The following is a 22,427-nucleotide window of genomic DNA, read 5'->3' on the forward strand; positions in this document are numbered from 1 at the left end:
TTAAGTCTCACACACCCAAGGGAAGATCCTGGGTATCTAAAACAAGATGTTATCAGAGTGTGCTCAGCTGTTGCAGGCTAATGTAATCAAGTCTCTTATCAGAGTATATGGCTCAAGATGGCTGCAAGGATGATACCCGCCTTCTGTCAGCTCCCCACAGCTGGCATTTGTGGGTTTTGAGAGATTGTAAGATATCTATCAAGACCCTTCTAGCTTTTAGAGTCTCTGTTGAGAAGTCAAGTGTAATTCTCATAGGTTTTTCTTTGTATGTTACCAGGCTTTTTTCTCTTGCCACTTTTAATATTCTTTCTCTGTTCTGTGGATTATGTGTTTTCATTATTATGTAATAGGAGGATTTTCTTTTCTGGTCTAGTCAATTGTTATTCTATAAACTTCTATGTCTTTAGGCATCCTTTCTTTAGATTGGGAACATTTTCTTTTAGAGAGATCAGGGATACAAGCTACACACTTAAATATAATAAAAAACAATATACAGCAAGCCAATAGCAAACATTACACTAAATGGAGAGAAATTTAAAGCTTCTACTCAATCCAGGACCAAGACAAGGCTGCCCGTTTTCTCCCTATCTATTCAATATAGTACATAAAATCTAATCTCAGCAATAGGAAAACTTAAGAGAATAAAGGGACACAAATTGGAAAGGAAGACGCCAAAATATTTGTGAATAATACTGTAGTTTAAATAAGTGACTCCTAAATTTCTATCAGACAATTCCTACAGCTGAAAAACATCTACAGCAAAGTGGATGGATACAAAATTAACTCGAAGAAATTAGTAAACTAATTCTTTTATAAAAATGATAAATTGGTGAAAAAAGAAATTAGGGAAACAACACCCTTCACAATAGCCTTGAGTAATATAAAATATCTTGATGTAACTCCAACCAAACAAGTGAAAGATCTGTATGACAAGAACTTCAAGTTCCTGAAGAAAGAAATTGAAAAAGATATAGAAGATGTGAAAATATCCCATGTTCATGGATAAGTAGGATTATCAGAGTGAAAATGGCCATCTTACCAAAAGCAATCTACAGATTCAATGCATTTCCCAGAAAATTCCCCACAATTCTTTACAGATCTTGAAAGAGCAATTCCCAACTTTATTTCAAAACCAAAAACCCCAGGATAGCAAAAAAAAAAAAAAAAAAAAAAAATCCTGACCAATAAAGAATCTTCTGGAGGTATCATCATCCCTGATCTCAAGTGGTACTACACAGCAATGGGAATAAAAACTGCATGGTATTGGTATAGAAACTACAGGTTGATCAATAGAATTGAATCAAACACCAGGAAATAAACCCACACACCCAAGGACACTTGATGTTTTATTAAGAAGCTAAAATCATACAATGGAAAAAAGAGAGCATCTTCATTAAATGGTGCTGGTCTAACTGAATGTCTGCAAGTAGAAGAAAGCTAAGAGGTCCATATTTATCACCCCACACAAAACTCAAGCCCAAGTAGATCAAGGACCTCAACATAAAACAGGATACACTAAATCTCATAGGAGAGAAAGTGGAAAATATTCTTGAACGCATTGCTACAGGAGAAAATTTCCTGAACAGAACACCAATGGCTCAAGCTCTAAGATCAACAATTAATAAATGGCACCTCGCGAAACTGCAAGGCTTCTGTAAGACAAAGTACACTGTCAACAGGACAAAACTGCAGCTTACAGATTAGGAAAGGATATTCACCAACCTTATGTCTGACAGAAGGCTAATATACAAAATATATAAAGAACTCAAGAAGTTAGACCCCAACAACTTAAACAATCCAATTAATTCAGTTCATAAGGCAGGATGTCTCAGTCTTCTGTGTATGTTGGATTCTTGAATAAGTAGGTTCTAATGCCAGTGAAATAATGGACTTGCTAGCAAAAACAAGAGCAAGCAGGAAAAGAGAGGGCAAGTTGCCCTCGTCTTTCTATGTTCTTTAAATACTCTACCTAAGTAGGTGTGGTCCAGACTAAATGTGGACCTTTCTGCCTCACAGATCCAGATTAGAAATGGGTCTTGTTGGCCAAGTAGAGGAAGATAGGCTGCTTGGCAGGAATCTGACATTGGCCAAGGATAAGAAAATGGGCTTCAGGCAGGAATCTGGCATTAGGCTAGAACAAAGAAGTAATTTAAGGCAGGAATCTAAATCCTGGTCTAGAACAAAGAAGTAAGCTTCAGGCATGAAAATGACTTTGGGCTAGGACAGGGAAGTAGGCTCAGATATTTAGGTCATCCTGATAAGCCCTTTGAAACAGTGATCATGGGAGTGATCAAGGGACTTTGTTTATTGCCTTGCCTGTTCTTTGACTATTTGTGTTTATTGTCTTTCGTGTTCCTTGACTAATTTGCATCTATTGTATTGCTAGTCCCTCAACGTAGAACTGACCTTAATACTTGTATGTAATTAAAATGGTATAAAAGCAAAATGAAGGAGGGAGGATGGGATAGAGGGTTTCTAGAGGTCAGGGAAATGGGGAAAGGGGATAACATCTGAAATGGAAATAAATAAAATATCCAAAAAAAAAGAATAATAAAGAATAAAACTACAAAAATAAAAGTAAAAAATAAAAAATAAAATAAAAAAGAAAGAAATGGGTCTTGCTGTTTCAAGTGACCTAATTAAAAAAAAATTCTTGCATGTGTTTGCCCAGTCATTTGAGTTTTACTGAATTTGAGATGTAGTCAAGTTGGCAACCGAGAATTGGTATTCACTATCATATCACCTGAAAATGCAGATACTTTAACTTTTTGATTCCTTTCCTACTTGTATCTTCTTGATCCCCTTCAGTTGTCTTATTATTCTTTTAAGACTTAAAACTTTATAGTACTATATAGTATCCATATGGAGAGTGGACATCTTTGTCTTCTTTCTGATTCTGGTTAACTTACTATAACTTTCTATTTAACTTGGTGTTGTCTATGGGCTTGCTGTAAATTTATATGGTATAAACTCTCAAAGGGAGACTATCTTCCTGCAAAAGAGGGAATTTGGGTCTTGGTCCCAAATCTCAAGGGCTTCTGTAGAGTGAAAAATTATAAAGACCATTTTATGAAATATATATAGGCTTTTTCTTTACCCTAAACCTGAGCAAAAGAATGCAAGTTCCAGAAAGCAGAACTGGATGTAAGACTTCAGGCTTTCACTGCCCTGGGACACATTCCGGGTAGAGGGCATTATCCCTGAATCCGAGGACCCTTGCTGGATTAACATTCCTCAAGCCTCAGGGTGGGGCTATGACAAGTGAGAAATAGTTAACCTGAAATAGTTGGTAATGACAGGGTAGGGCACAGTGACATGGCAAAACTACATTTTTGAGAAGAATGAGTATGCAGAGTGATTTTCACATGGCTCTAAATCTTTTAGGGTGGGTTCCTCTGAAATGTTCCACTGTTCTTGGTCCCCCCCCCCCTTGAGGTTTTCCCAGTGTTATAGCCTGCTGATGTTCAAAATTTGTAAAACAACCAATCATGTGTAACCGCGCAAAAATGCAACCAATCATGTGTAACCGCAAAAATTCCTTCCTTTCCCCACCCCATGCTATTAAAAAAAAAAATCCCTCAGCTTGCTGACCTTTTGTCAAAATTCTGTTCCTGCCTGGACAAGCAGTTTTGACCTTGGCTAGCCAACTTTCCCCAAAAAACCTCTGCTGATTGCATCCAGATATGGTTTCTTGTGATTTTTGGGTGGTTGTGATTTCCCGAGACTTGAGGAAGGGTCTCCCGAGTCTGGGGGTCTTCATTTCCACTGTGATTCATATATAGAGCCTGCTAAAGCTCCAGATAAGTTACTGGAATCTCAAGTAAATTGGGTCTGTTAGATCTTTCACCCAAGTGGCCAAGCAGCCTGCATCATAGTGTGGACCTGTTGAAGAGTCTTATCTTATAAAAGCATTATTCAAAGCTAGAAGTTTTCCAAGTGTCTTTGTATACAGACTAGAGTAAAGCATGTCAGTAAGAAATGTACTATCCCTAGAATCTACATAGGTCAATAAGTATTCTGGTCTTTTTCTTGGAAGTGGGAGAGACCAGGAGCAGGAACTTACCTTCCACATCAAATATTCCCATGTATGCCACACCATTGGATTCTAGAAACCTCAAGGAGGTAGAAAGTTCTTGAATTTTGATTGAAATTATTTTTCCATCTTCTAATGTGCATGTGTTTAATCAATGAGTCTCAAACTGTTGCTACTTTCTGTTTACCTGATTCAGACAGCATAATGTCATCAATATAGTAGACTAGCATGATGTCTTGGGGAAAAGGCAGACAATCACAATCCCTTTGAACTGAGTTATAAAATAGGGCTGGAGAATTAACATACTTTAAGTGGAAATGTAACGATTTATACCGGACATTGCCAAATGAAAACACATTGCTTTTATTGGGCCTTATAAACAATTATTTTTACAAAGCATTTGTGAGATCACTATTTTCTTACAGGTATCAGGAGATACATTCATATGCTCAAGAAAATAATTCACACCTTTATAATGAATGCAATTAGAGAAACTTCTTCATTGAGTTCATCATAATTAATAGTCATTTTCCAAGTATGAATATTCCACCGTGAAATTCTCCATCTTTTTTCTATGTAGGCCAAATATTAGTTAGTGAGATGTTGTGGGAACCATTGCCTCTGCATCTTTTTTATTCTTGATGGTGGTATTGATTTCTTTAACTCATTTCTGAATATGATATTGGTTCTGGTTCACTATTTTCCCTGGTCAAAGCAACTCCCATGTCCTTCATTTGTTCTTTCCAACCATAATAGCCCTCACACTACATGTGAGGGAACAAATGTGGAGATTATGCTGTGAATTCCTGAAAAGAGGCTATGTCTAGCTGTGAACTAAAAACTCCTGGAAGGAGTCTGGGTTTACAGAGACTCCTGGTCAGATTGGAATTTCAGTGCTGTAGAAATTCTGGACTTGCATAGGATCAGAATCTCATGACATTATCTGGGGCCAAGTTTAGCTTCTTGAACAACCATTCCTTAGCTTTCTCTGCATCTGAACTAACACCTCAAGATATTAGATAGAAAAATATTTTAGAAGATATTAACTTAAATTAAAATCTCTTAATAATAAATAAAACTTATTAAAATCCATTAATTTAACCGAACACTAACTCCTAGAAATCCAAGAGCTATGAATGTCATCGGATAACACCTTGAAACTATAAACAGGCTTCCCCTTTCTCAGTGTACCAACCGATGTCATATATCCACAAACGCATTTTAAATTTGCCTTGATTTATACTTTTTATTATTCTATAAAACTATAAAAACTTTATAAAACTGTTCCCATATTAGAACAAAAAATTTGGGGTAACCTCAATCTGTGTTGCACTTTTGAGGTGAGAGCCATTTCTTTTGTTCACACTGCCAACATCAAGAATATAAATCTCTATCACATATTCTGGGATTGTGGAAATAAACACAGCTTGAGTTTAGGGGCCCACAATTCCATCAATCACCTGACAAATGTCAGTTCTTAGTTTAATTGTAGATCCAGAAAATTTTGAGGTCTCTTGAAACCATTGTCAAATCAGATTTTCTAGGTCTAGAAAATCCGATAATCGGTATTTCGAAGTGTATAGTTATCCAAGTAAAAGCTTGGAGGTTTCTCTTGAAAATGATGTGAAAATGGCTATTAGGAAAATCCTTCAAGCTGCCAGTATGCTAGGAACTGAACTTGTGTCTTGTGCAAGAGAACAAGGCCTCTTAACAACTGAGCCAGGTTTTCAGTACCTGTACAATACGATTTTAAACAGTGAGTCCACTCAAATATTTCAAATACCCTAAGCCTTAAAAGCTTTTCATCAACACTAAACAAAGGAATCTCAGTCATCCACATATCCTTCTCAGTATGCCATTTCATTTCATAAATACTTCAGCAAAAATCTTGCTACCTTGTTCGTACTTTGGATGCCATGTTGAGTATATAAATCTTGTAGTCACCCCAACTCAGCCAAGAGCACTCTTAGACATCTTGTCAGGCACCTACCTCTTCATCTCCAGACATCTTTGTCAAACCTTAAGGGGGTATCTGATAGAGAAATACTAGCTTACCAAACTGAGCCTCAAAAAAAATGAAAAAAGAATGAAAGAAGAGAAGAGAAGAGAAGAGAAGAGAAGAGAAGAGAAGAGAAAAGAAAAGAAAAGAAATTGCAGTGCCAAAGACTCTCCATGACTTTTTAATACCCTCAAATCTAGGACTATCTGGGTGACTGTTATACTACCAAGTTTGGCTGTCAGCCCAACTTACAATCTTAGTTGTATCTGGAACACAGCTTCCGTGGGATGATATAAGGAAATACTTCCAAGACTTTACTTCAATGATGCTGGTCTCTTCCTAATCTCCACTAGCTTTTCAGCTCCTATGGACACGAATCCAGTACTCAAGCAAAGCAGAAATTTTACTTTAGTGAATCTGGTAACTTGTTATTCACAGAGATGGACTCTTCAGCTGCAGCTAACCAGAACTGCAGAATGTTAATTTAATAACAAATGGCATCATAGAGTCTTTAAGCATGCCACTAAAAATTTACAAGACAAGCCTTCATAGTCTGCACTGACCTCAAAATCTTAGTTTCCAAGCTCCTGCAGAATAGCCCAGTGAGATCTCAACACTCAATGGTTTTTCTAATTTCTAAAAGTACATGATCAGATCTCTCAAAGAAATACCCTATTATTCTGATGACTTAGGAATAATATTGCTTTGATAAACATTATTAACAAAAGCAAGTTGGAGAGGAAAGGATTTATTTGGCTTATACTTCCATACTTCACTTCATTATTGGAAACAGTCAGGAGAAATTCACACAGGGTAGGAACCTGGAAGCAGGAGCCAATGCAGTGGCTATGGAAAGGCATTGCTTACTGGCATGCTTCATGCAGCTTGCTCACCCTGCTTTCTTTTAGAACTCAGGGCCACCAGCCAGGGATGGCACCACAATGAGTTAACCTCCCCATCAATGACTAATAATAAAATATTCTACAGTCTTGACTACAGCTAGATGTTTGGGAGATATTCTCTTAGTTGAAGTATCCTCTTGTCACATGACTAACTTGTGTCATATTGACATCAAACTATCCAGCACATAGACCTAGTTTCATTCTTTGAGTAGATACATAATACTTCTATGTTAATTTTGGGTGTAAGGGCTAATTAGGCCATGTCTACCTATAGCTTCTTCTTTCATGTTTACTTTAAAAGTAATGGCGAGTCCACTACTGTAAAGGAAATGGCAAATTCCCTACTCAGAAATGTTAGTTGGAGGCAGCAGATAAATGGAAATTATTTCTTCATCCATCTAGTCAGTCTTGGATTTTGAGTGGAGAGTTGAGCCCATTCATATTTAAAGTGTTATTAAAATGTGTGTGTTAGTTCTTGTCATCATGTTGTTGATTTGGTGTTGTGTTCTCAGTGGCACTTTGTGTTATACTGATTATAACTTCATATTTTTCCAAAGTCTCTCTGCTACGCTCATTTCTCTTTTCAGCCCAAAATAAGGCTTCCTGCCCTTATTAGGGTCTGGATTGTTAATATAAAATTTTTTAGGATGTCTTTGTTTTGGAAAATTGTCCCGCTTCCTTCAGTCATGACTGTAGTTTTGCTGCATGTATTATTTTAGATTGGCTGTCACTTAGCACTTGAGATGTTGTAGTAGTATACAATTAAATACTTGAATTGACCCCAGTGGCAGGGGCACATTCCATGCTACCTGCCTCAATTTTCTGGGTTCGCAGATGAAAGACATGCACACAGCCTTTATATTTTAATATGCCTAAAACAGCTAGGTTGGGCCACTTCCTAACCTCCACGTGGCTAATCTACGTCCCTCCAATATTCCTGAGTTAGTACTTACTAAATGCTCTATTTATCTTTGCTGCCCTGGACCAGTCATGCAGCACTCTTGAGGCAACTCTCCTCTGACTCTTACATGGCAGCCATGCTCTCTGTCCCACACCTTATCAAGTGTGGCGTTTCTCCTCTCCTTCTCCCAGCATAGCAGATCTCCTTCCTCTCTCTCTCTCTCCATCCCTCACCTAGGAATCCTAAAAGACATGCTTTTGTCTGTGCTGCTCAGCCATTGGCTGATGACAACTTTATTTACCAATCAGAATGCAGATTCTCCTACAAACAATTTAGGGGTCACAAATTAACATAATACAAGAAGCCACAGGATATATTGCCTTGGACTCTTTAGCTTGGAAAGTTTACCTTGAGAAATCAGTAGTTCTTACTCTGCCATTTTCCTCTAATTAGGGAAGTTCTTTTTTCTGTTTATTTTCTGAATTTTCTTTATTTGGAACTTACAGTTTTTCTCTGAAATCTGTCAGTCCACTTTTGTTTCTGTGTATACAGTGTTTTAACTATATGATTGGAAATGTTTTATTATGCTCTTGTCTTTTTTGTGTGTTCTGTGTGCTTCCTGTGTTATATGGGTGTCTTTGGACTAGTTTCTTTTATGATTATATTGAAGGTCTTCTGTTTGCGGTTAACTTGAAATTACTTTTCCTCACCTGTGCCTACAACTTGAGGATTTAACTTATTTTGAGGTGCCTCACACACACAATACTTTCTAAGCATGCTGTGTTTCAACTGTGCTACATCCCAGCACCAAAGGCCCAGGTTTCTCTGACAATACATTGCCTCACTCCCATGTACTCAGTAAGAAAGATTACTTTTTCTAAGTGTATTTGGAGGAGGTGACATTTTCTTAGTGTTATCAAAAGAGCGGGTAATTTTTAGGTGAGACTCCTGAAGGTACTGTCAAGTAAGTATGAAGAGGACCATAAATATTTTGGAAGCAGGAAGGATACCATGGGGAATTTAAAATTGTTTTCTACTTCTTTTAAGTAGGATAATGTTGTTAGTTTAGTTTTCTTCACAATGACTGAGATCAGTTAATCCACAAAGACATTGCCTGGAGAGAATAGCTCATACATAGAAAACTCAGAGCTCATCTGCTCCTCTTCTACTGTTTTCCTGGAATTAGAGAAGTTCACTTTTCCATTTTATGGCACTAGTTCCTAACAACCTCAAAATCAGAACTGCCTTCTCCAGATGACATGATAACTATGGGTCTAGAGGGAGATGAGCTGATGACATTTCTTCCTTATAACTACTTCTGCGGGCCTCATTCTACAAGGATGTTTGTCAAAGGCTCAGCTGGGTGAGTGTTTCATTTTCTCTTCATTATAGTGAGAGCTATAAGTAAGTGGTAGAAGGAAGCAGAATTTTCTGTAACAAATGATTAGAGAAATCTCTGCTTAGAATATTACTTTTGAGCCACTTGGTATAACTAGCATTCAACAGATGCTTGTACACATAAAGGCATCAATGTGATGATTAATAGAACATAGATTTCTCTTAACATGATCTCCAGTTATGTAAGTGATACTAGAACAGACTGTTCAGAAAAGAAGCAAGGCATAGCAGGAAAATAGAAAGAGAGAAAGAAAAGTATAAAAGCGTGAAGATGATCAATTGGTATTCTATATTCAGTGAATGTGCAGTGCAGTCAATCACTTTTTTAAATGAATGTATTTCATATACATGTAAAAAGTTGCTCCAGATTCAACATTTAGGGGGCACATCTGACATAGGATTCTCCTGAGTGTGTACTCTAATAATTCTAACAATATGGTTCCACACAGGTATTGCCAACCGTGTTAGTTTACCAACCTGTAACAAGACACTGAAATACCTTAGAGGGTAATAAAGGAAAAAAACACACTGTTTGGTGAGCAGGATTACCTTCATACTATTAAGTTAACTTAAACTGTATTTTATATTTTCTCATTTTACTTCATTTCTCAAGTTAACTGGCTGTATGTGTTTAATAATATGAAACTTAAGCTAGCAATTTACAACAAATATTAACTAATTTAGTGTTTATCAATAATTTTCTTATTTGTTAAGTTAGCATATCTTTAGGAATTCTCAGGAAAGTTTTAACTTATAGCCTAGGAATACATAAAACACTGTTAACATTATGTAATAGGGGTCTTTTTAGCTCTAGACATTCTATTACATTCTATTACAGTGATTTCTTTTTTGGTTGTTTTATAGTTAATTTTGTTTTTTACACTTTACACAGTTATACAGGTAAGCATTAGAATTAGTTATATAATCATATAGCTTCTGGGTACATCCATGTCTTATATGTATAACTTTTGTACTTATCACAAGCACATGTTTAAGACAATGGTGCAATTTTCTTTATGGCATTTTCACAAGAAGTGTTAGAAACAGATATTTCTATCTAGTTACCAAGTACAGTTTTTGGTCACTAGACTCTTTAGATAACACCAGCTTTAGTCAACATTACGTATTGAATTACAGAAATGATCACTGAAACTGCAATTATAGTATTTAATGAAACCACAAAATAATACCAGGAGTTTTGGAGAGTATATTCACAATTTTACAGAAATCACTCTTAATTTTCCATTATTATGCTCCATATTAATATGTAAACATCCCCAGTATTACTTGTCAGCACACACAGCTTCAGTTTCAAATGCTATACGCAAGCTTATATTTACTCATTTAGCTTGGTAATGTCATTTTCTCACCCTAAGTGGTAAAAGTACCCAAGGTTCCATGGTTCTATGCTATGGACCACAAATGTAAACTGAGGCACAATATTCCTGGATCTATCACTCAACAGCAGTCCTTTGCATTAACATTTGATTATTTCCCTTTGACACATTTCCCTGGGCCACCAATACTGAACAGTTATGTGTGAGAGTCTAGCAACTCAATATCCCAGTTTCTATTTCAAGTGACTTTACACACATTACTCATCATCTCTTTAGAATCTTTCCTTCTTTTGGAACAGCAAAATAAACCTGGGAGATGTTAATATTTTCTTCTAATACATCACCCTTATTTCATCAACTTTTCACAGTTCTACTCAAATAAAATTAGTAATATCTGTTTCCCTATATTTAAAGATGTTCATCCTTCAAAGCTCCTATCACATTGTTTTCATGTGTTTCTTCTCCTGAAGATGAAAGGAAAGGCCACTCATCAGCACCCACCTCCTTTTTAGCAGCACAATAGATTAGACAATGTCTTGGGAATTTCAAATTTCTCTGTGTCTCACTATAGCACCTTTTGCAATAATTTCTAATAAAATAGATCTTTTCTGTGTATTTCAAACATATCTGGAAATCTTACCTTTCTTATTTATTAAATCCATGTAAATTTATCCTTACAAAAAAGATAAATGAGATAGATTTGTGTTTCAATTAAAATAAACTCAGTTTTAATATTATTTCAAGTTTCTAAATTGAACCTTGTAACATTGCTACTGATATAGTATTGATTTCCTGGATATTTTGTGTTAAGAGCTTTTTGCATTTTGCATTTTCTTTGACAGTTGTATTGATATCTTCTATGGTATCTTCTGCACCTGAGATTCTCTCTTCTATCTCTTGTATTCTGTTGGTGATGCTTGTGTCTATGATTCCTGATTTCTTTCCTAGGTTTTCTATTTTCAGCGTAGTCTCCCTTTGTGATTTCTTGATTGTTTCTACTTCCATTTTTATGTCCTGGATGGTTTTGTTCAATTCCTTCACCTGTTTGGTTGTGTTCTCTTGTAATTCTTTAATGGATTTTTGTGTTTCCTCTTTAAGGGCTTCTACCTGTTTACCTGTGTTCTCCTCAAATTCTTTGAGAGTGTTATTTATGTCCTTCTTAAAGTCCTGTATCATCATCATTAGAAGTGATTTTAAATATGAATCTTGCTTTGCTGGTGATATGGAGAGTTCAGGACTTTCTAGTGTGGGAGAACTAGGTTCTAATGATGCCAAGTACCTTGGGTTACTGATGCTTATGTTCTTGTGCTTGCCTTTTGCCATCTGTATCTCCTTAGTGCTACCTTCCCTGTCCCTGACTGGAGCCTGTCTTTCCTATTATCTTGGTTGTATCAGAACTTTGTGGGGTGGGTGTAACTACTGGGGTAAGCGCTGGGGCCCAAAATCTGCTCAGTGCTCAAGTGCAGACAGGATGCTGCCCAGGTTAGAGCTCTGGGAGCCCCATTTCCTCTGGGTTCTTAGAGATTGGGGACAGAGCTGCTGCCCAAGATCTGCTCAGTGCTCTGGCCCAGACCAAAGGGAACCAGTGCTCTGGGCTGGGAGTGACTTCCTGGGTCCTTTTGGGCCCCAGTTACTGCCTGTTTGGGGTGAACGTTGCTGTCTGCTTACCTAATATACTGCCCGGGTTAGAGTTCCTGGGAGCCCTGCTTCTTCTGGGTTCTGTGTGATTGGGGGCAGAGCTGCCGTCTTGGATCTGCCCTGATATAGTATTGAGTAAGCTATTTATTAGCAGTGAGATACATATTTTCAACTCTCAAATAGTATAAAATTATTTAAAGTCAATAACCTCAAGGTTTCTTCCAATACTTACAAATACAATTATTCATATACAAGAAAATGCCAAATGATTTAAGTTTAGGTGATGACTATGACAAGTCTATTTTTATTTTTCTGCAATATCAGTTACTAATGCATATAGTAGATTACAATGGAAAAAAGAAGGCAGGTATGGTGGTACATGCCTATGTTCCAAGCTCTTTCAAGGCTAAGGCAGGAGGAACATGAATCTGATTAAAGTCAGTCTGAACACAAGCTGAGGATCCCTCTTTTTTTTTTTTTTTTTTTTTTTTGCTTCAACACACACACACACACACACACACACGAAAATTACACTGGAAAATAAATAATGTAGAATTACATTATTAGGTAGCACTAAGGAGATACAGATGGCAGTTGTTGTTTTTTAAAAATAAAACAAAATTATGCCAGTTAATGTCATTAAGTCACTGGCCACAGAGTATCAATACCACAAAACAAAAGATAAAAATTGACTTCATGTTTGCAATCATTACAAAAATTTTAGTTTCTTATAAGTAATTCACTTTAAAATCTGCACCAGTACACTAGGGAAGGCCTGTGCATTTGAGTGACTCAATCAGAAATGGAGGACTCATTCTCTCCTCAAAATTCATTTAATTGCAGGAACATATTTTATTTAATTCTCAGTTTTCACTCCATTTTTTTCAAAATTTTCAAATAAAAGTTTTTTTCTCAGTGCATGCCTATGTTAACAGCTCTTTGTCAATGGTAGCTATGATCTTTTCTGGTCCATTGTCAGCTTCAGTGAACCTCAAAGAAAGATACCACTTGATCAATTAGAAGATGTGTCATTTTTTGTATGGGATAAACATTTACAAAGCAATGGATATGAAGTAGAAATTGTGATAAATATACCTTTGGGGGAAAACATTTAAATTACTGTACTTTGCCATATATTAACATTTTTATATTACTTGTATTACATGTTATAGCTTAATAAATTATAGATGTATAACTAATAAAACATTTTATACAAATATGGTTTGGGCATTTGCAATTTTAAAATTTGCAAAAGGCTATTGTTCTTTAAATTTGGAGACCAAGTTTTAAAGTAAGTGTTATCCAGAAGTTTTTATTTATTTAACATTTAGTTATTTGATTTTACATATATGACTGTTTTGCTTGTATGTATGTCTGTGTACCACTGGAATGCCATATCATTCAGGGCAATGGATACTGTAGAACCAGAGTTACAGATAGTCATGACCCAACTTGTCTTTGCTGGGAATCTAACCCAGGCACTTCACAAGAGTTAAAAGTGCTCTTAACTACTAATCCTGGAGAAAAACAAAAAAACAAAAAAACAAAAAACAGAACACCACTGTATACCAACTGTAAATGTATGTTGAAACCATTATCATGTAACCATAAAATGTGTGATTTATCATGTTGTATTCCTGGAGATTATAGGATGGTCTCTTCTACTAACTGCTGAATTATTTCTATATATACAAGCATGCATGTGTCTATATATGAAGAATATTTGAGTGAACTTAAAACTCCTTTTCCCACAAGCTTTGAATCAGTGTAGCCATTTTCTACTTCTTTTTTGTCATTTAACATATTTTATTGAATATGTCATTTTAAGATATTTTTATTAAACAACACAACAATGTTTTAAGTATAAAAATACTGTTCCTTCTGTTAAACATAGTTATCAATTATAATCAGCCCTTGATTCTAATATTTTAAAGGTAAGTAACAGTATAGTTTACTTTAAATATTGCCATTGGAGAATCAGAGCATATTAGCAAAAATGGTTAATAAAATACAAATATATAATATGTAATTACAAGATACTGTAAAAATAAAATATAGTCATTTATAGGTAATTTTATTACTTCCATATCTCTGCTTTATTAGAGTAGTATGTCTTCCTCTCCTTATTCTTAATAAAAATTGTAATACTTTAATTAATTCTTTAATTTTTAAATTTTTTTTGGAGAGGAATGAGTTTATTTCATCTTATACCTTACATTACATTATGAATGTTAGTCAGGACAGGAAATCAATCATGAACTTGGAGGCAGGAACTGAAGAAGAGGTCATAAAGGAATAGAATCAGTATCTTCTACAGACTAACTTCTTATTCCAGCTGTTCAGGGACGGCACTCACAATAGTAAATCATCAGTCAAAAAAATACTCAATGATCTTTTGCTTACTAGACAATCTGATGCAGACATTTTATCAACTGAAGTTTCCTTTTACAGTTCCTGTTAAACTATATTTGATTTAAAAAAGAACAAAGGAAAGAAAGAAAGAAGAAAGAGAGAAAGAAAGAAAGAAAGAAAGAGAGAAAGAGAGAGAGAAAGAGAGAGAGAAAGAAAAAGAAAGAGGAGGAGGAGGAAGGGAGGGAGGGAGGGAGGGAAGGAAGGAAGGAAGGAAGGAAGGAAGGAAGGAAGGAAGGAAGGAAGGAAGGAAGGAAAAGATTTTCTCAAAGAACCAGCTCCTGGTTTTGTTGATTATTTGTAGAGATCTACTTGGCTGATTTCAACCCTCAGTTTCATTATTTCCTGCCTTCTACTACTCTCGGGTGTATTTGCTTCTTTTTGTTCTAGAGCGTTCAGGTGTGCTGTTAAGCTGCTGGTGTATGTTCTCTCCAATTTCTTTTTGGAGGCACTCAGAGCTATGAGTTTTCCTCTTAGCATTGCTTTCATTGTGTCCCATAAGTTTGGGTATGTTGTGCCTTCATTTTTATTGAATTCTGAAAAGTCTTTAATTTCTTTATTTCTTCCTTGAGTATTATTATTATTATTAAATTATTATTATTATTATTATTATTATTAAATTATTAAATTATTATTGAGTAGGGTATTATTCAGCTTCCATGTGCATGTGGAATTTCTGATGCTTTTGTTGTTATTAAAGACCAGCCTTAGTCTGTGGTGATCTGACAGGATGCATGGGATTATTTCAACCTACTTGTATCAGTTGAGGAAGGTTTTGTGACCGATAATATCATCAATTTGGGAGAAGGTACCATGAGGTGCTGAGAAGAAGGTATATTCTTTTGTTTTAGGATGAAATGTTTTATAAATATCTGTTAAATCCATTTAATTCATTGTTCTTTCTAGGGTGTAGTTTGCCTTGTGTTGGAGTGTTTTTATCTATTATCCTTTGTAGTGCTCCATTTGTGGAAAGATATTGTTTAAATTTGCTTTGTCATGGAATATCTTGGTTTCTCCATCTACAATGACTGAGAGTTTTGCTGGGTATAGTAGCCTGGGCTGGCATTTGTGTTCTCTTAGGGTCTGTATGACATCTGCACAGGATCTTCTAGCTTTCATTGTCTCTGGTGAGAATCTGGTATAATTCTGACAAGTCTGCCTTTATATGTTACTTGACCTTTTTCTCTTACTCCTTTTAATGCTCTTTCTTTGTTTTGTGAATTTGATGTTTTGACTATTATGTGAAGGAAGAAATTTCTTTTCTGGTCCAGTCTGTTTGGAGTTCTGTAGGCTTCTTGCTTGTTCATGGGAATCTCTTTCTTTAGGTTAGGGAAGTTTTCCTCTATAATTTTGTTGAAGATATTTACTGGCCCCTTAAGTTGGAAATCTTCACTCTCTTTTATACCTATTATCCTTAGGTTTAGTCTTCTCATTGTGTCCTGGATTTCCTGTACGTTTTGGGTTTGGAGCTTTTCGCATTTGGTATTTTCTTTGATTGTTATACCAATGTTTTCTATGGTATTTTCTGCACCTGAGATTCTCTCTTCTATTTCTTGTATTCTGTTGGTGATGTTTGCATCTATGACTCCTGGTCTCTTTCCTAGGTTTTCTATCTCCAGGTTTGTTTCCATTCATGAATTCTTTATTGTTGCTATTTCCAATTTTAGATCCTGGATGGCTTTGTTCAATTCCTTTGCCTGTTTGGTTGAGTTTTGCTGTAATTCTTTAGGGAATTTTAAGCCTCTTTAAGGGCTTCTACCTGTTTACCTGTGTTCTCCTTTATTTCTTTAATGGTATTATTTATGTCCTTCTTAAGTACTCGAGCATCATCATGAGATGTGACTTTAAACCAAAGTTGGTTTTCTGGTGTGTTGGGGTATCCAGGTCTCACTGTGATGGGAGAATTGAGTTCTGATGATGCCAAGTAGCCTTGATTTCTGTTGTTTATGTTCTTACCTTTGCCTCTCTCCATCTGGATATCTCTGGTGTTAGTTGGTCTTGCTGTCTCTAACTGTGACTTGCTCCTCCCTCAAGCCTGTGTATAAGTACTCCTGAAAGACCAGTTCTTTCTGGGATGAATTTGGCTATGAAGAGCTGTGGCACAAGGTCAGCTGCAGGGTGCAGATGCAAACCTGAAGGATCCTGTCTCCAGCTGTTTCTTTTTTCCCCTGTGTTCTGATGAATCTGGGCTGGTCCCTCTTGGACCAGGAATTTGAGCAGAAGTGGTGGAGTTACCTGTGCTCACAAAGGTGCCAGCACTCCTGAGAGATTAGCTCTCTCCTGGAAGTATTTGGGTATGGAGCTCTATAGCACTGAATCAGCTCTGGGCACACATGGAAACCAGAAGCTATTTTCAACTTCTTTATCACCAAGTTGATTTTACAGTACTGAATTCAATCAATCCAATAATAAGTTGGTCCTGGTAACCAGGCCAAGTAACTTACATAATCAGCAAAGGTAAGACTGTTGAGTAAAACTGTAAAGAGTATCTAGGTGCTGATGATATATAACACTGGGATCTTGTGTTTCACTTCAGGAGAAGGGACCTCTTTTAAACAAAAATTCCAAACATCACTATATGGTCCTTGTCAGCAAATTCATGCTTGCCTTAATGTGTGGAAAATCGGGTTTGCTTTAGCATCCCATACTCTCTCTTGTTGAAGGCTCCCAGCTCCACATCTTCAGATGAGAATATGTAGTCTGTAGGAACTACAGAAATCAGGAAAGCAAAATGGGACCTTTGCCAGGATAGGGGTGAGGGTGGGAGTGACGGAGAGCAGAATAGCAGATTACAAGTATCTGATCAGGAAAATGGGAGAGACAGGGCTCCATAGGAGTAAAGAGGTAGGTAAATACAGAAGAAGTGGGGAGGAAGGTGAGGGGGAGTAGCAGCAGGACACAACTGATCAAATCAAAAAGGGAAATGGGAAAATGGTCAGTTCTTAGGTAAGGGGGGAGATAAATACAGAAAGAGGAGGAAGTTAGGGAAAATACCAACATGGGTGGCTGCAAAGGCCATAAGCAAACATCTTATTAATGATTTACCCACCCATCCTCCCAAGGAAATGTTTTTTAAAATGTGCTTTCTTGATACCTCAGAATTAGTTTCTTAATCATGAATTAGAGTTCACAAAGGATTTAAATTAAATGAGAACTAAAATGGAAGCCATCTAGGCCCATTTAGAACCATACTGCTTATGCAATTGACAGAGTCTGGAAGGTACACTAATGGTCTTCCACTGTATCTGTGTCTTAATTCTAGATTCTGAGGATGTAAGATTTCATGAGGAAAGAAACATAAGAAAAGATGAATTGATATAGACCTTTTGCTGATTAAAATTGTCATATTATAAATTATGACTGGAATTCCATTAGAATTGTGAGTCAAAATATGGATAATTGCAAAATAAATCATAGTAAAATTATACAGTTATCATCTGATTTTTTTATATCTTCTATGATATTCCCCAAGCTCACCATAGTTTTTCTTCATTTCTGTAAAAGTCATTCAGCTTCTATGCTCATTATTAGTGTTTTAGTTGTTAAGTATAAAATGAGCCAATTTAAATCTATAGGATTGGATTTCTAAGGTATGAGACTCAGGTTCACTACAGGAACAAAAATTGTGCATTCTGTGTAAATATGACTATAAATGCATGTATTTTTCATAATGTTCTCTCTGTATAGGATATCCTTGGATGATATATAGAAATGTAGGGTATAGCCAATATGAAGCATTAAAGTGAAAGGGACAGATTACTCAAGAATTAGTAGGAAAAATAGGATGATTATATATCCATACTGTGAAGTGAATTATGTTTGATATATAATTTATTTCTTCAGATATATGAAACAGACTTCCACTCTGCTTTTAAAATGAATACACTTTTCATTTATGTCTTCAATCAAGATTGTTCTTTATTTCCTAGCTGGACTAGGAGTTCTAGCCAATATGTTTCTGCTAATTTTCTATATTTTCATAATCCCAAGTCACAGACATAAGCCTGTGGACCTGATATCCTGTCAACTGACCTTTGTTCACATAATTATGGTACTCACTGGATGGGATATTTGGCTTACAGATATGTTTGAATTACTGAACATTGAAAATGACATCAAATGTAAGGCAACTTTTTATGTAAACAGAGTAATGAGAGGCCTCTCTATCTGCACCACCTGCCTCCTGAGTGTGTTCCAGGCTGTCACAATCAGTCCCAGTACCTCACTGTTGGCAAAATTTAAACATAAACTGAAAAAATACATAATCTATGCTTTCTTCTATATTTGGTCTTTCAATTTGTCCTTCACTAGTAACCAGTTCTTCTCTGTTGGTGCTTATACCAATGTGAGTGAGACCAACCAGATGAAGGTCTCTAAATACTGCTCACACTTTCCCATGAACAACATCATCAGAGGATTGATTTTAACAGTGACAACTTTAAGAGATATGTTTCTTGTAGGAGTCATGCTGACCACAAGTACATACATGGTGATTATCTTGTTCAGACATCAGAGACAATGCAAGCATCTTCATAGCATCAGTTACCTGAGAGTATCCCCTGAGAAAAGGGCAACCCAGACCATCTTTCTGCTGGTGGTTTTCTTTGTGGTCATGTACTGGGTGGACTTCTTCATCTCATCTACCTCAGTCCTGTTATGGAGGTACGACCCTGTCATCCTGACTGTTCAGAAGTTTGTGATGAATGCCTATCCCACAATTACTCCTTTGGTACAAATCAGTTCTGATAACAGAATAATCAATGTGCTCAAAAACTTGTGGCCAAAATGCCACCAGACTTTTTAATGGGGAGTAATTTTTCACTATTTTTAAAAAAGCAGCCCCCTGACACATATACAGCAGAGGACTGCCTGGTCTGGCATTAGTGAGAGAAGAGACTTGAAGCCCCAGGGAGTGGGAGGTCTGGTGCAATGGGGACATCCTCTTGGAGACCAAGGAGGAGGTATTGGATGAGGAACAGTAACAGTGCACACCAGGAGGGGGATAACAATTGAACTGTAAAAAACAGATTAAAGAATAATATTTTTAAAGGAGATGTATTTTATTTTGTTTTGTTTTATTCTATTTTATTTTATGTATGCATATGTGTCGCGAACCCCCCATGCTTGGGCACCAAACTGTTATGCTTATTGGAGCCTGATGTTGGACGCCAAACTGTTGTAGCCCGTATTGTCCGTTCCGGTCCGAGGGTCAGGGTCTAGCGAGAGAGAGAGTGGGGATAAAGGGGAAGAGACGCGAAGAATGGAGACAAGACAGAGATTCTGATCAAGTCTCGTTTATTGAAGGGAATTTTGAGCTATTTATAGGCTTTTGCCACGTGCCTTGTAGGCGCGTGGATATCACGTGCCTTGTAGGTGTTGATATGACGTAAGCCTTACAGGTGTCTATAGCATGGATAGCACGTGTATTGTAATGTTTTGCAGGTGTGGATAGCACATGTGCCTTATGAGCATGTATGGTGTAGATAGCACGTGGACAGCACGTGAACTGCATTGCCTTGCAGGCGTGACTACCACGTGTACCTTGCAGCTGGGGGCAGTAAGCAGCAACACAAAATATGTGGGATATCAGAGTGTGTTTTAGCTGTTGTAGGCTATTGAAAACCAAATCTTTCGTCAGGGTATATGGTTCCAGATGGCTGCAAAGTTGATCTAGCCGCTTTCTGCTAAAGTCGGCTCCCAACAGGTCCCCCTTTTTAAATTTTTTTTTAAAAGGGAAGGCTGGGAAAACTTATGGAAACCGTGTCTGTCCTAGGTTGGAACAAAGGACCCCAGCCTCCCTTTCTCGTCCTTGGATACTCAACAGCCATTGGTTGAGCTCTTGTCTTAGGATGGTGAGGCCTCCCTTCTTTTAGGGGCAAGGGTCTCGGTATGTTCTCTTATCCGTCACTGACTATCTGGTTTAGTGCGTAAGTTAGGGGTTAATCCTCATCAGTCTTGATGACAGAGGTTTCAGAGTCCCCTACTTCCAGCCTGTAATAGTGGACCTGTATGGGTTTCATTTGAATAGTATCTCGTACAAAAGCCATCAGTTTGTTGAACCTTATTAACCCAAGAGACAAGAGACTTAGCAATGTCTGAATAGTCAGTATAAAAGCAACACTCTTTTTTAAGGGTAACACATAACTCTCTCTATCAGAGGAGTAAAAAGTGTAAGCCTCTTCTATTCTGTTTATAAATGTTTTATATCAGAATCTAAATCTATATAAATATAAAACTGATCATAGCTTTGATCTAAAGAAAACTAAGGAAATTCTTGTTCCTGTTTTAGTCAATCTCAAACCCAAAAAACAACTATAGTAACTGTGGTAGTGGGTTTTTTCCTAATCTAAATTCCCACTAAATCTAAAACAATCTAGTTCCCCACTAAATCATAAGTCAGGGAATCAAGAGTCCAATAGAGCCATCCTGGAGTTATGGGTGGTGATGTCTTTTTCAGCACTGATAACTTCTCAAGTCAGGTTTACTCGTTGATCTGTTCCAATTTGAAGGCAATTGTGAAGCATCTTTATGTTTCCTGTGAAGAAAAAATATGTTTCTCAGGGGGTTTTTCCTCCCTGGATTTGTTATTGTTGTCTATTTGTTTAATCAGTCTCTCTGGCAGCCAACGTGTAGCATCTGCAGTTTGGGAATATATGCAAACAGAACCTCTTCCCCAGATAAGCACTGGGTCTGGCCCATTTCAGGTTCCAGTTAATGGATCTTTCCAGAGGACTGTTGTAAAATTTTTTTTTGTATCAGGATGTCAGAATCTATCTGTAGCAGATTTTTTTTCAGAATCCAAATTTAAAAAATTTAAAATGAAGAGTGTATGATGAAGGATATTTCTGGGGGATCCCTTGGTAGGGTATCATTCCCCCTTTTTAATTTTTTCAAATTGACATTTAATGGTTTGATGTGTCCTTTTTACTATACCTTGGCCCTGTGGATTATATGGAATATCCGTTTTATGTAGTATTCCCAATCTTTCACAAAATTGGTGGAAACTGGAGCTTGTATAACCTGGGCCATTGTCAGTTTTTATCTGTTTAGGCACACCCATTACAGCGATTATAGCAAGCATATGAGCAATCACATGCTTGTTTGTTTCTCCAGTTTGTAATGTTGCATAGATGAAACCACTGTATGTGTCTACACATACATGTATATATTTTTGCTTGTCAAATTCATTATAATGAGTAACATCTATTTGTCAGATATTGTTTGGTATCAGTCCCTTTGGATTTATACCCAAATGAGGAACTGGTAAAAGTTTAACACATGATTGACATTGTTTGACAATTTGTCTAGCTTGTTTTCTGGTAATTTTAAACATAACTCTTAAGGTTTTAGAATTAAGGTGATGTAACTCATGAGCCTTTATGGCCTGATCCAAATTAGATTTTTGATCTGATAAAGTCACTGCAGCTATTTGAGTAGTTAGGTCTGCCTTGGTATTTTCTTCAGAGAGAGGACCTGGTAGCCCAGTGTGGGCTCTCAGATGTCTTATAAAGAATTTACACTTTCTCCTCAAAATTAATTGTTGGCACTGTAAAAACAAATCAGCTGTTTCTGAGGAATGTTTTATTTGTTTAGCAGTTTCTAGCAGAGGGATAGACTGAGTTATGTATGAGCTATCTGTATAAATATTAATGGGTTGATTTGGAAATGCTTGAAACACAGCAATAACAGCATGTAATTCAACCAATTGAGCTGACACAGATGATGTAGTAAAGGAGATTATTTGATCTTTAAAGGCATAAGCAGTTGTTTCTGATGAGGAACCATCAGTGAAAACTAGCAATGTTTCCTT

At 36.6% G+C, this 22,427-nt stretch overlaps 1 protein-coding gene across 1 annotated transcript; it reads left to right on the top strand.

The window, feature by feature from the left end:
- Positions 1–18,488: 18,488 nt before the first annotated feature.
- Positions 18,489–19,421, top strand: LOC117707283 (putative vomeronasal receptor-like protein 4). Its single transcript, XM_034500725.1, has one exon. The coding sequence runs from the start codon at positions 18,513–18,515 to the stop codon at positions 19,419–19,421; it is 909 nt and encodes a 302-aa protein (XP_034356616.1). The 5' UTR covers positions 18,489–18,512.
- Positions 19,422–22,427: the final 3,006 nt, after the last annotated feature.

The sequence above is a fragment of the Arvicanthis niloticus genome, chromosome 4, assembly GCF_011762505.2.
Source record: "Arvicanthis niloticus isolate mArvNil1 chromosome 4, mArvNil1.pat.X, whole genome shotgun sequence".
In the NCBI taxonomy this organism is placed as follows: Eukaryota; Metazoa; Chordata; class Mammalia; order Rodentia; family Muridae; genus Arvicanthis; species Arvicanthis niloticus.

Coding starts and splice junctions, on each gene's coding strand:
- LOC117707283 (XM_034500725.1), top strand. CDS start 18,513: ATGTCTTCAATCAAGATTGTTCTTTATTTCCTAGCTGGACTAGGAGTT.